We start from the raw sequence: 13,377 nt of genomic DNA on the forward strand, positions 1-13,377 counted from the left end.
GTGTCAACTGTTGCTGCTGCAGTTTCATTAAAGCAACCTGATTTAATACAAATGAAGATATTTCATAGTAGGGTAATCTGAAAATATAGAACAAGAAATATTGAGCATATGTAAACCGTCAAGAGATTGACGAGCCAAAAACAAGAGATTGCCACAATGTTAATTCATACATTTTCTATAAAATGTACAGTATAATATGAAGTTGTTTTTTTACAAGTCAATATTTAAGTCCTCCGCAGTTGCTGCACAGCTTCACACTGACTCCATTCGAATTAAATCTTTTTCACAGCCGACACTTAGCAAGAAAATCACAGGTGTGATTAATAATAGTTAACTGCAGCTGGTGTTGTGCATACTGGCTCACTGTCACGACCTACTGGCACACTTTTCAATCATTCACCTGCATTTGGATTATTTTACAGACTACGTATTACAAACTGCAAATTGTAGTTTATTATTTTATACTTTATATCACCTGCTAATTTTTAATCGTCAGTCAACTAACAAGTCATCAAAATATGCCATAGGGTCTTGAATAGAAACATTTTATTATAAGGAAATCTGTTTTGCACAACGCTGTTTAAAAAAAACAAAACATTGCCGTCTGTAGTCTTTGAAGAAATGACCGTTGCGTCCTCTGCTTGCAATTATTCTAATTCAGTGAATACATTCAGTGTTACGTTAGTTACACCTGTGCTTTTCATGCCATCACAAGTTAAATCAATGTGAAATGATTCCACGATAGCTGACGTTTCAAAATTCTGCATGTGATTAAAAACAGGGACGAAAAAACACAATTGACTGATTTTAATGTAGATATATTAAATCAGCTGACCTCCGAGGATGCAGGGACTGATATTTACAGATGAAAGAGACAAGTCACACAACACCACAGCCCTCATTCACAGATGATGAATCAAAACAGTCATATTTCATATTGCATCTTTGAAGTCCAGTCCGATTGTTTTGATGCCAAGGCACAACAGGTCTAGCAGGATACAAGAGTCCTCAGTGCTTCCCAAGTTTGCCTCTCCTCTTCCCTCCTTGGCCTCCAGATTTGCCTCCTTGGCCTCCTCCAAATTTTCCTCCTTTTCCTCCTCCAGATTTGCCTGTTTGGCCTCCTTTTCCTTTCCCACCCTTTCCTTTGCCCTTTCCTGGCATGTTGCCTCTGCGTCCTTTCTTCCCTGCTCCCTTCTTGTACCTGGCCGCGGCCTCCTCTCTCTTCTCCTCTCTGATCTGGTTGTCGACGGCCTTGTTGATGTCCAGCTTGGGCTTCTTGCCGTTCATGAGGTTCAGCAGGTCCATCTGCTTCTGCTTCTCGGTGGAAAAGTTACCGATGAGGGGCTCAAACTTCCTCTTCTTACCGGTGTTCTTTGGCGGCTTCTCTTTCGGCAGGCGGTCCTGGAACCTCCCGACGGACGCCGTGGAGGTTCTGGCCACACTCACAGCTCTGACCAGGTCTTCTTTGCACTGCTGGGCTACAGGAGTCAGCCCCACGCCGGGCAGTTTCACCTTCTGCGCCCTGGCGACGTTCTTCAGCCGGTTGAACTCGTTCTTGGCCACTCTCTCCTTCTTGGCTGTGGCGCGTATGGCGAACTGGTCCTCGTTCGGGTCTGCGGTCACCGGTACCTCAATCAGCCACTCCTTGGTGTCATCTTTGGCCCTCTTGTAGCCCCAGCGCCTCCTCCAGTCCTTCGCGTTTTCATCCCACACCAAGTTGGTGTTCTTCTTATTCTGTATGCCTTTCAGCCTGGCGAACTCTTCCCATTTTGTGGGCGGTCTGGGCTTCGGAGGTGGTTTCTCTCTGGGCAACGGGGTCACCGTGTCTGGTAATTTGGTCACTATCGCCTCATCGACCCTCTTCGTGGGCTGTTTCCAGATCTCGTTGATGAGCAGCTGCGTGTTGTCACGAGCTAGCGACCGCAGAAAGTCTTCTTTCTTCTGCTCTCTGAAGTCCCGGGACTCGATGCGGTTTTTGTCGGACGCCAACAGGTTCCCGATGTCAAACTCCAGGTCCAGCTCCTTCTTGACGGTGATGCTTTTCAGTTTCTCTGTCTCGTCTTGCTCGGCTTTAGCCAGCAGCTCTTCCACGCTGCACGCGGCCATGTTGGTGAGTGCTGTTCAACGTTAACGCCGCACATGTGACGGAGAAAAACAGACTGAATGACTTCCGGGTCACAGTTCGCGTGGAGAAATGCCACATATGGCCGCAAGAGGTGGAAGTTGCTCCATTTCATTTGTTCTGTGGGAAGACGAGCTAAAAGGAGCTCAAATTCAACTTTATTTATCCAGAGGGGGAATGCTGTGCAGTCGTTGCAATACAACATGGGAGGAGTGCAAATCCAAAAGATGTATGATGCCAAAGTTATCAACAGTACGCATCTTAAAATGTGTGTTTTTCTTTTTAATGTTACATTTAGACTCAGACACTGTGTGCAACGTTGTATATGAAATAATCCAAGAAGCACTGAGCTGTAAAATAATGAATGATAAATAACAAAAACAATAATATAAATAAAATTGTATAAAAATTAACAACATAGAAAAATATCAATTTATAAAAAATAAATGGCCATCTTTTTTGGTAATCTTTCAAGAGAATTACATCCATCCTTTCCCCCTCAATGACAAATCTAGATTATGCTAATTATTTCTCATTTCAAGTGTATGTGCACTGGAGTTTCACACTTGTGCTACTTGCACACTGGACCAGTGACTGTCTTTTAAACTGGTTGTGATGTCACAAAATCATCTTTTGTGTTCACGCATTAAAGGTGCTGGATTGGATATTCACAGCCTTAATATCTGCACTGCCCTCATGCAGCGGTACGAACATTGGAGTGGAGGGGGACATTTTTTTTACGACTCAAAGTAAATTAAACAAAAATGCATTAATGTGTAGAGAATTTACCAAATAACACAATGTTGTGCTTAGCTGCTGTTCTGCAGCTTTTGAGACAGAATTGGGTGTGGGGACTCTTGTACAATTGAAACAGTTAAAGGATTACATCAGTGACCAAACCCGACACTTTAAAAACTTAAATAACAACGAGCCATTCAAATAAAAGCCGAAATCAATCTAAGTGATGTAATAATAAGTGAAAGTCTCTGTGAGTTTCTGTACTGTATCTGTTATAATGGCTACACATTTATTTTTAAAGTTATGGAGTTGTGATACGTTTTACAATGGGATTGCTGTGGGTGTTATAATGAGATATTAAATTCACTGAAGTACAAATATCCTTCCTTGTCTCTCATATATTCTGTATGTATTCCTCCCATAGATTCAGGGCTCTAATAACTCTATATTTGTCCTTGTCTCCACTAATTTGGCGGAGACGAGGATGGGGAGGACAATTGACTGGCTGCTCCATGCTCAAAGACGATGGTGTTATTATTTTGGGCTCCAGTAATTACATTCATCGCCACACTTGCCATGTGAATGCTAACACTCTGACAGGCACAGAGATAAGGTCACAAGCGATGCTGTGTTTGGAGATGCGTAATTAGTGGCCCAAAGTCCCTGTTGTGATTTAGAATATAAGGTCCTCTGTGATGTGAATGTATATCGTCTAAGAGCCCCCAATTTAAACACGTTCACTAGTTGGCTGCTGATGTCACCCACTGTCTCCACAAGTGTTCAAGGGTTGATCCAGCGTGAATTCAGCCAACGGGATTACTTTTGCCTGGTGTTTCTTTTATGGAAGGACACACAGCGCAGGCCGGATACAGTTCCAGCAAAGGCATTCGCATTCTCAGTGTCTTGTCTCCACATCTCCTAAATGTGCTTAAAGGACAAGATTTAGAAATAGTTTTCTCCGTAACACATTGCTGCTTTCATGTGAAAACCCTCCGCACAGGTTTCGACTTTTCCAATGGTTCCTTTCAGTCAAAGGATCTCAAAGACTTTTTATTCCGAGATCCTGAAAAATTGACATTTTGAAAACCTCAGGGTTTTAATCTGCATTATACTGTATACACCTACAGACCCTTTACTGAAGTAAAAGAAGCAAAAGCATCGTGTAGAAATACTCTGTTACAAGTAAAAGTAATCTATTTAAAGTTTGACTTTGAAAGTTAAAATACAAGAGTATTAACATCAAAAGTAATATAATGGAAGTGGAAGTAATCACTCTGAGAATGGTTCATATCCGAATAACAGTCTAATGGATTATAATTACTGATGCATTCATGCACAAGAGTCATTTTTATGCTGTAACTAGATGCAATTTGATATTATGTAGGGTGGCTTAATCGATACATGATCATGTTGATTATATTTCATTTTAATAATCTGAATCTGCGATGTAATTAACCAAAGCTTTAACATAACTGCAGGTGAGCTAAATGCACAACAAATATCCTTTGCAGTGGAGTAAAAGTATAAAGTAGCAGAAAATAGAAACACTCAAAGTTCAAGTACCTAAAAATGATACAGTACATAATACAATCATCTTAGTACCTTTCTTTCCCTCATATCAGGTGTTCAAACGCCACATTCAAAACTTGTTTTAGACTGTCACACTCACCTCAGATTCAATGTTAATGTGCTCTATGTGTTTTTATGTGATTGTAAAATCTATATGCTGCCATCTTGGCCAGGTCTCTCCTGTAAATGATCTAATGTATCTGTTCAGTAAAGGCAAATATACAGAATGAAATACATCAATTCCAATCTCTATCGCTTTCATTTTGGACTGACTGGGCAGTCTATTATCCTTTTCCATAATGTCCATAATTCAGCTGCATCTGCAACAGGCGATGCCCTCTCAGTGTTTGTGTGTCCTCTTTGTATTATTGGATATAAATCCCTTCAACACAGGGAGAATATGCAAAAGCAAACAATTCAAACATGTCTTTACCACATGAAGTGATGACCTTAAACCTTTGAAATCCAGGTAAATAGCATTTTATTTCATCAGTCACTACCGCATAAGTGAAGGCAATCGTCATCCAATCTTCAGCTTGAAAGAAATCCAGAAATAACTGAGCAATAATGACGACTTTTGGCACCTCTGCATATTTTTTATGAAAGAATACATTTTGTGAATGGTTCACTAAGCAGGGCCAAACCCATAACTCAAACAGGATCAGTGGTGTGCATTATTCAAAGGACTACAAACCCCTTTAACGGGGAGGAAAGAGGAAGAAACCTGTGGGAGAGCAACAGAGGAGGGATCCCTCTCCCAGGATGGACAGAAGTGCAATGATGTCATGTGTAGAACAGGATAGTGAATTACAACACATTCAATGTAATTACAGCACATTCAATGTATGACACAACCACGACAGGAGGCAACACCTGGTCCAGGTAAACCCGGATACACAGGAACCTGTGAGGCGAGAAAGCACAGAGACTCTGGTGAAGAAGCAGGTCAATAATGTGCATTAATGGTATCGGTAATAGGATTAATAATGTTAACAATGAAGATCGTAGTAGGTGTCAGCAGGGCCATGGCTGGTTGAAGAACCAGTGTCCAAACCAGTGTCCATTCGTCCCATATATTCTATTCTATTTATAACACGAAGCACATGTGCAGTTACAATATTTGCATTTGTTCAGTTAATTTGAAGCTTTTCACACAGTTTCAATCCTATGAATTATATTAAATGTATATCTCTATTCTGCATTTCCGAGAAAATGTTAGTAATGAAGATCTGTGCGCTTCGCTTTTTGTCTTTAAATACCTACTGACTGGTGCCCACCACCATCCGTGATGCACCGGGGGAAAGAAAGGACATCCATTCATGCAAAAACTAGCCAGAGGCTTAAAACTTCCTCCTCCTTCCAAAAAAGTTGACCTGTTAGCATCAAAGACGAGGTGAGAGCGCCGGAGGGCCAGATATGGAGGGCAAAATAATCTCATCAGCACCATCCTGGCATAAATCAGCCGTGATAAGCTGCTGACAGTTTGCTCCTGTATTTATAGTTGTTGTATTATCTATAATTATTAGACCTACTTGGCTGGAGGACAGATAATTTGTCTTTTACACTTTTCTTTCCCCAGGATTGTGTGAAACACCAGTGTGTTTGCTGTCTTAAGAGAACAACATGCTTTATTTATAACATGCCTTAAGGTGAATCCAGGAAAATGAATGCCTAAGCGTGTAGAAGAGGATGTTTTAAGCTTCACACATGTCACCAAGGCATATAGGAGGCTTACGATAGATCCGCCACTGTGGTAAATATTATGGGTAACAGCTTCACATGACATGATTTCTCAGAGTGGAATCAGTAAAAGGGACTGTCTGTCCAAGTTAACCCTAAACCTGCTCATGCAAAAAAAAAATCCACATGACTGAGCTGTTAGCTGATAGGCTTAGGCACTTTTGTAGATTACAGTCACTACTTCCTGTTTCCATGGCGAAAGGGAAATGAGCGTCCCCTGGCGAACAGAGTTTAGTTGGCTGACAGTTGAGGTCAGAGCCTTTATTGATCTGCTGTGTTTGGGACAAACACACCATTTGGGCCTCACAGCCGCCCGCTGCTCTCAAACTACCGTCTGCTCCGCGTGGCATCTCACACTTCGAGAAGGACAAGCCAGAAGATAAACGGCATGATCTGTTCGTTTTTTTTCCAGGCTATGGGACATCAAAAAGGGCTCGCAGCGTCACGCTTCACTTTGCTCTTGTGTTCATTTCGAGCCGTTTAAATTGTGACAAAATAATACAAAAGGTATTCCTGCGCTTGTTTGGCAGGTATTACCCATCTCTCGGGATCCGGGCCACATTAGGGTGCTGTTTGCAGGTGAGCAGGAAAGCTCACCACAGCTATGGTCTCCCAGAAGTGCACAACCTCTCCGTCCAGGTGATGCGGGTGAAAAAGTTTAGCTGGACCCCAAAAAACCTGGCCGGGTTCCTAGAACCAGCAGGGCATGGAGAGGAGAGTCCTTGAGATATCATTCCAGACACATTGGCAGTGTGTGTGTGTGTGTGTGTGTACGCCATCATACAAGCGAGAGCACTACGTACGTGTTTGTGTGAGTGTGTATGTGCTGCATTGGCTCCATGCTGGATGTTGGAACCAGACGGAGCTGGTTAGTTGCTGGAGTCATGGCAACTTACAGAGGTCATCCCTCAGTTTGGTATTCAGCAGCACTGTGGGGGCTTATCGCAGTGACATCATTGGGTACGCCCTGTACTCTGTTAAGCCGGGGCCTTCACCGAGTTGCCCCACAACTTTGTGAGAATAATGATGAAACGATTAGAAGAATCTTCTGTCTCCTGCATCAACAGCTGGCGCTTGTTTCTATATTTCTTTGCAGGATTGGCAGGTCACGGTCATAGGTTCCATTCTATCAATATTAGAATTTTATTTAATAATTTGGTAAACTGTTTTAAAGTAAAAGCTTGATATCTTGGGAAAAAAGCTTCCAAGTATTGCTTTTTTGTTCGATGAGTTAAAGTCAGAAGATCCATATCATGCTCATGTCTAAATATGAAGCTGCCGCCAGCAGCCAATTAGCTTAGCTTAGCACAACGCTTGGATTCAAGGGGAAACAGCTAGCTCGGCTCTGCACCTCTAAAGCTAACACATTTTACGTGTTAAACCTTGTTTGTTTGAACCATACAAAAACAAAGTGTTAAAAGAACACATGGTTGGATGTAGCCTACCGGACTATATATTAGCCGTGCGCAGTAACTTCCTGAAGTAACTTTCTGTAAAACCACACTGTTGTTTTCACACTTTTGTACAAATCATTTTTTGGGGGAAAAAAACATGTTAATTAGAGGATTTTTTCACCTTTGGACAGAGCCAATGTTGATGTTTCCAGTTTCTAGTCGTTGCGCTTAGATAAGCTAGTAGTAATGGTGGTAGCCTCATATTTAGCAGATCGATATGAGACAAACACAGAAAAAGAGAGAGAGGAGCAGAAACCCCAACTTTTTGCCAAACCTCTGCAGCCTAAGGTGTCATCCAGCCCCCCGGGTAGAGCCTGAGAAATCCTCTTTGAAGCTTTGGTGCAGCTCCAATAATGAGGGGGCTGAGCGCCGGCCCCCACGTGTAGGGCATCCAGGGCCCCTATTGATCCCCCGTTAATTAGTCCATAGGTGCACATTGGCGCATAATTAGACTGATACTGAGCTTAATGAATGCAGACAGCCACTAATTCCTCTGGGGAATTGTTCACTGCAGGGAAGGATGTCGAATTTGGTCAATCAGACATTAGCCTCTTTGGGTTCAAATCATGCTTTTTTTAAAACAATATAGTTTACACAGATAACAGCTGAGCAGGATGCATATGTAGAGCACGTATGGCACTGTCTTTTAATGCCATTTAATGAGCACTGATCAGTCTCTGTGAAGATGTGGCTTATAAAACGAAAGCAAGCCACCCTAATAACGTACCCTTCACATGCTTTAAGAGGGCTTTTAGCCACTAAGTGCTACTCGACTTGACGGCGACTGATTTGATGGCAATGGACCATGGGGAATGTAGGAACAAAAAAACCCGATACAGAAAAAATATGCCTTCTGACACGTGTCAAATTGACCGTTTCAGAGATGCACTGAGGACACAGTGGAAGTGCTGTTGTCTCCCTCGTGGGCTGCGAGTCATGCACTGCTGATGTTTCACGAGGGATTTTGAAGAGTCTTTCGGACAACTTAAACTTAAAATACTTTTAATTATCTGTGGCCGGAACTGGAAAGTGTTGAGTGGGAGATGCAAAGGATTGTTCCAAATCAGTGAAACTGTTTAATTTATTCTGCTGGTGGCTCTGAAGCTTTCACATTTTCTTTTCCATTTCTATCGCTCTAATTAAACAATCCATGAGTACATTTCTGGACACCTTACTTACACTTGATTCCCGTTTGCACCTGCAACAGGTGATGCTATTGCACTGTTTGCACTCTTTTTGTATAATATTTTGAGTGCAGAGCATTGCATCCTGAAGAGGATGATATTCCAAGATGACCATCAGGGAATCGCAACTTTGTTGCCGCGCCATTCAACAGGAGCTACTCCTCCCGTATCAGTCATTGTTGTTGAATGAGTCAGAGGAGCGATGCTCATTAGCAAAAGGGCAGGAGTCACCTCGCTCCACTCATCCTCAGGGCCACTGTCACTTATCGCTAACAGAGTGCCAGTGTGTCAGTAGCATGCTAAACATCCCTACGATCATAGGTGCAGAGGATCGGTGACGGTAATATACAATCTCTGCTCTCATGACTGTGTCCCTCAAAGTGATTCCCGTCAGCCCGGTTTGCTTTGTTCTCCAAAAAGTTGTCTGATCAATGCCGCGATTGCATGTCGGTCACGCATCCCCGCAACCCTTTGGCCTGGCATGATGCAACAGCCACTAATTGCAAGCTACATTCACCCAACTATCCTCTCTTGTAGCATGACAGACGCCGAACAGCATCAGGATCCCAGGGGACATTCCTCAGCGATAAATAATATGGATCACATACATCTATGCCGGGGCCCTCACGCATCGGTATGCTCGCTTTGATATGTAAATGTAATCCCTGCGTTTTCCCCCCATCGTGCCCGAGAGTTTGAGTAAGTGAAACAATTTAGAAGAATTTCACAAAGCGTCAGGTTTAGTATACTCAAACACCCATGGTTCCTTAAATACCATTTGATCTTAAACTTAATGAGAGTTATGAAAATGCTTTTAATGCCAAGGCTGAGGCTAATTTCACTGTGAACTGACAACTCCCTGATTTGCATTTAAAAGCCAATCGTGAGCATTAGTAAGTGGTGTGGAGAAAGTAGAAACACTCATGAAGAATAGCATTCATACAGCATTACAATTACAAATGCAAACGTTGAGTTATTAATATGTCAGTGTACATTTGCAAGGCAACATGAAGCCCCGAACAGAAATCACGACAGCGTGAGACGTGTGACAAAGTGCGTCAGCAAAGAGCGGCGCCGGACGCAAATGGACACTTTTAAGCATAATGGTTAAGTGCCTCCAAAGAACAGCCTCCAACATGAAAAGTGAATTGAACTGCTTGTTCTGTCACTCCATATGAGTGACAAAAGTTCTGAGAAAAACTGTAGGTTGTGACCTGCAAAGCTCAGCTTGAATGTGTGGACGGGCTGCCTGTCAGCAACCGCTTTTGTAAACCATCGAATGCCTGTGCACAAAAGAAGCAAAACCTTGTGTGAGGAGCATAAAACCTGCACCCCTGAGAAATGAAAAGATCTCAACATCAATGAACCTTTATGGGGAGTTTTGAATCTCAGTGTGCAAAGCCGATTTCCACCTTCTTCATCCTTCAAAGAGGGATTTCTTTTCTCTATTCAACACACTTTCAGACCATGACAGCATCTAAAGGTTTGAATCTGTTTTCAAAGCAAAGTGTGACGCTGCTCCCCTCTTGGTGTTTCTGTTATTTTGTCCACACTTGCTCCGGCTCTGAGGGTCTTGCTCAGGCGAGGTGATGGGTTTTTGAAATGTGTGACTCCTGCTGCCAGTGAAGAACGCCGTCAAAATGAGCTGCGCTCAAGATGGCAGGAGTCAGTAATTCTCGGAGGAAGAAACACGTCTTTCATTTCCATTATATGGAGTCACTTCAAACGACTTGAGGTCTGTCACGAGACATTACCACACACTCACGCTCACACATTTACTTTTTCCCTCCAACAAGCACCTCACGGTGGAAACAAACATCACCTTATGTGCTAATTATCAGGTTTTGAATTCAATTTTTTCTTTTCTCAAGACAGATTTATGGATAGTTCACACTCAAGTTTAATTTGCTCATTGCCTCTGTGCATGGTGTCAGTGGAAAGAAATGCAGAGCGACAGCCACGAGGCCTCAACTCCACATGTACCCCCAAATAAAACCTGAGGATTCAGTGTCACAGCTGATTTAGAACAGATAACGGATCCATTTTGTGATTCTTTACATGCAGCTATAAGGAGGAGGGGTGTAACAAAGCGGCGTCTGGGGAGCGCTGGCTTCCAGCTCAATGCAGAGAAAGAGGTTGGTGTTGTGCAATTATCCAAATCCCTCATCTCGTAATTCACGCTCGCCCATGATGAGAGAGGTCAAGGAGCTTGGGGAAGCCCACCTGAGTTGACGATCGCCTGTGTGGGAGCTGTATGCACAGCCCAGTGAACTGGACACATCGGGACGGATTGAGAGGAGAAACACTGATTACGAAACACAGCTCACAAACAGCGATCGCAGAGCAGTTCCGTAATCAAATTGAAAGTTTGCGGAAAACTTGTTGATCAATGGATATCTGCTCTCCGCACACTGACTGGTACGTAAAAGTGGGAAAAAAACAATTAGCTATGTAAAGGCAAGTATGTAATGACCTGAGATGAAATAAATGTCTTCTATTTACAGTGTTCTGCAGCAGAACTAACTCTAAAGCAATCACAACCTGCAGCCATCACACAGCACTCAGTGAGTTGGTAATTGAATTGCAAGGATTCACTGAGGTGGATGATTGTTGTTAAGGTGAACTGTATGGTGGGAAAAAAGGACCCTGCATGGCAAAGATACAATTTTTGGATACTGGAGAGGCTTTTCTAAAGATTAGGAAGATGGTACAATGACAATGTGAGGCTTACAACAAAGAAGAGATTTAGGAGCGGAGGCAGGGTGTAGTAAGCGGCTTAGATCACATACAGAGGTCAGTGTTAGCACGCAAACTGAAACTGTTGAATATACAGATTGCCCGCCATTTCAAAAGTGTACAGATTGATGCCAAGAGAGGCCAAAAGTAATACGTGTCGTGGTGAAAATAGGCCGAGTTAGATGCAGAGCTTGAACGACAGGGAAGACCAACAGGGCTGCAAAGGTCGTGAGCTCTGGATACAGACAACAAAACAGTCAACCGGTAGTAGCATCAGCACGTCGGCCAGCAGGACATCCTGAGGTCTGCCAAAGCAGCGGACGTAGAGACAGCGGATAAACTGAGGCAGCGTAAAGAAAGAAGACGGGAGTTGCTTGAAATGATATCGCGGTCAACCTACGAGGTGTAAAGACCAGGCGTCTCCTCTGGGCTCAGACACAGCGGTGCTTCAACATATCAGGATGCAAAGTCTTTCACAAGGTCAATATGCTTGGCAGCATAACAAGTGCCTGGCAGCTGCAACAGAGAGCATACGAACAGAAGCAACGTTTTGTTACTCCGAAGCCAGTTTATAAAACTTACTTTAGATTAAGAGTTGTTACTTATTGAACTAAAGTTAAGGTAGCTACAGGAGACAAGTCAGAGGCTCCAGTTGTCTCCTATTATTGACACCGTAAGGGCTGTAGGACTGCGTCGTTCCTCTTTTCTGTCTGACAGCTGCCTCTCTATTTTGCTCATCCCTAGAAACACTGGCACTCTTGAGTCCTCCTGTCAATCGACTTGATGAATCTACTGGACGAGTCTGACTATCTGCCATCCATCCTCTCTTCTACCTCCTCTCGTCTCTGTGTGTTTTCTGTAACTCCGATTACCAGCGTCCATCCTGAATATTCACACTCTTCCTCTCTCTGGAGGGTTAAGCCTGGCGTTGAAAGGCTTTCGACAGAGGAGCACTCCAGAGTAATGTGTGTACCTCTGCTGATTGATTCATAACATTAGTTTTATTTGACTAATTCAGCTGATTGATGCCAAACTCAGGAAGCTTTTTAAATTACAGATGCTCCATCGAATTAATCACAGAGAACAAAGTTCAGTCCAGCAATGGTCCTCAAACCCACGTCTTTTATTCATTTTCTTAACGCCTGTATTTGGAGTATCGCATCATAAGTTACGTTTGTTCTGTCTTTCTTCTATCTCTTCTTCTCTTGTGCTGAGTTGCTTTTGAGTGTTGAGCGGTCTGGTGCATTTGTTTCATTTCTGATTTTGACCTGATGATCAGAGAGAAACCAATTCGGGAACGTAGACACAGACACAAACAAAAGAAGGATGTTTGGGAACTCACTGTAGGAAACCCACGGTCATCCTCTGATCTTCACCAGTAAAACAGAGACAAGAAAACAGTTGTGTGTGTTTTTATTGGACAGAAACTCTAATTATCTTCTGACGTGATGAAGACTATGCTTTTGTGGTCAGCTTCGTTCCCTTTCTGAACAAGGGCTGATCAAGATATTCTGTGACCCCGCTCAGTCACAATATATAACACAGCCCAGCCATTGTTTTCCTCATTAGACTATTTTAAATGCACTCTGCATCTCTTCTTGCGCAAACACTGCTGATTTCACAGCATCTTCACTGGCTTGCATCCTGTCTAACATGGTCGACATCCATTATGTGTGCCATGGGGCGAAGTTGCAGCTGACATGCTTGGTTGAAGAAAGGAAGAAAGGAAGAAAGGAAGAAAGGAAGAAAGGACCACGCTGTTTTCCCTCATTAGGGCTCGACTTAGCGATAAATACATCCCACATCTAAAACTCTATCTGCTCTTCAAACTAAG

General features: G+C 43.0%; 1 protein-coding gene across 1 annotated transcript; it reads right to left on the reverse strand.

Annotated features, from left to right (window-relative positions):
- Nucleotides 1-792: 792 nt before the first annotated feature.
- On the reverse strand, nucleotides 793-2,110 carry rrs1 (ribosome biogenesis regulator 1 homolog). The gene has a single exon (XM_079292087.1). The coding sequence runs from the start codon at nucleotides 2,104-2,106 to the stop codon at nucleotides 1,009-1,011; it is 1,098 nt and encodes a 365-aa protein (XP_079148213.1). The 5' UTR covers nucleotides 2,107-2,110; the 3' UTR covers nucleotides 793-1,008.
- Nucleotides 2,111-13,377: the final 11,267 nt, after the last annotated feature.

The sequence above is a fragment of the Melanostigma gelatinosum genome (genome assembly GCF_949748355.1).
Source record: "Melanostigma gelatinosum genome assembly, chromosome: 20".
NCBI classification, from domain to species: domain Eukaryota; kingdom Metazoa; phylum Chordata; class Actinopteri; order Perciformes; family Zoarcidae; genus Melanostigma; species Melanostigma gelatinosum.

What these genes read in the sequence shown, in the direction of transcription:
- rrs1 (XM_079292087.1), bottom strand. Translation starts at nt 2,106, where the DNA reads ATGGCCGCGTGCAGCGTGGAAGAGCTGCTGGCTAAAGCCGAGCAAGAC.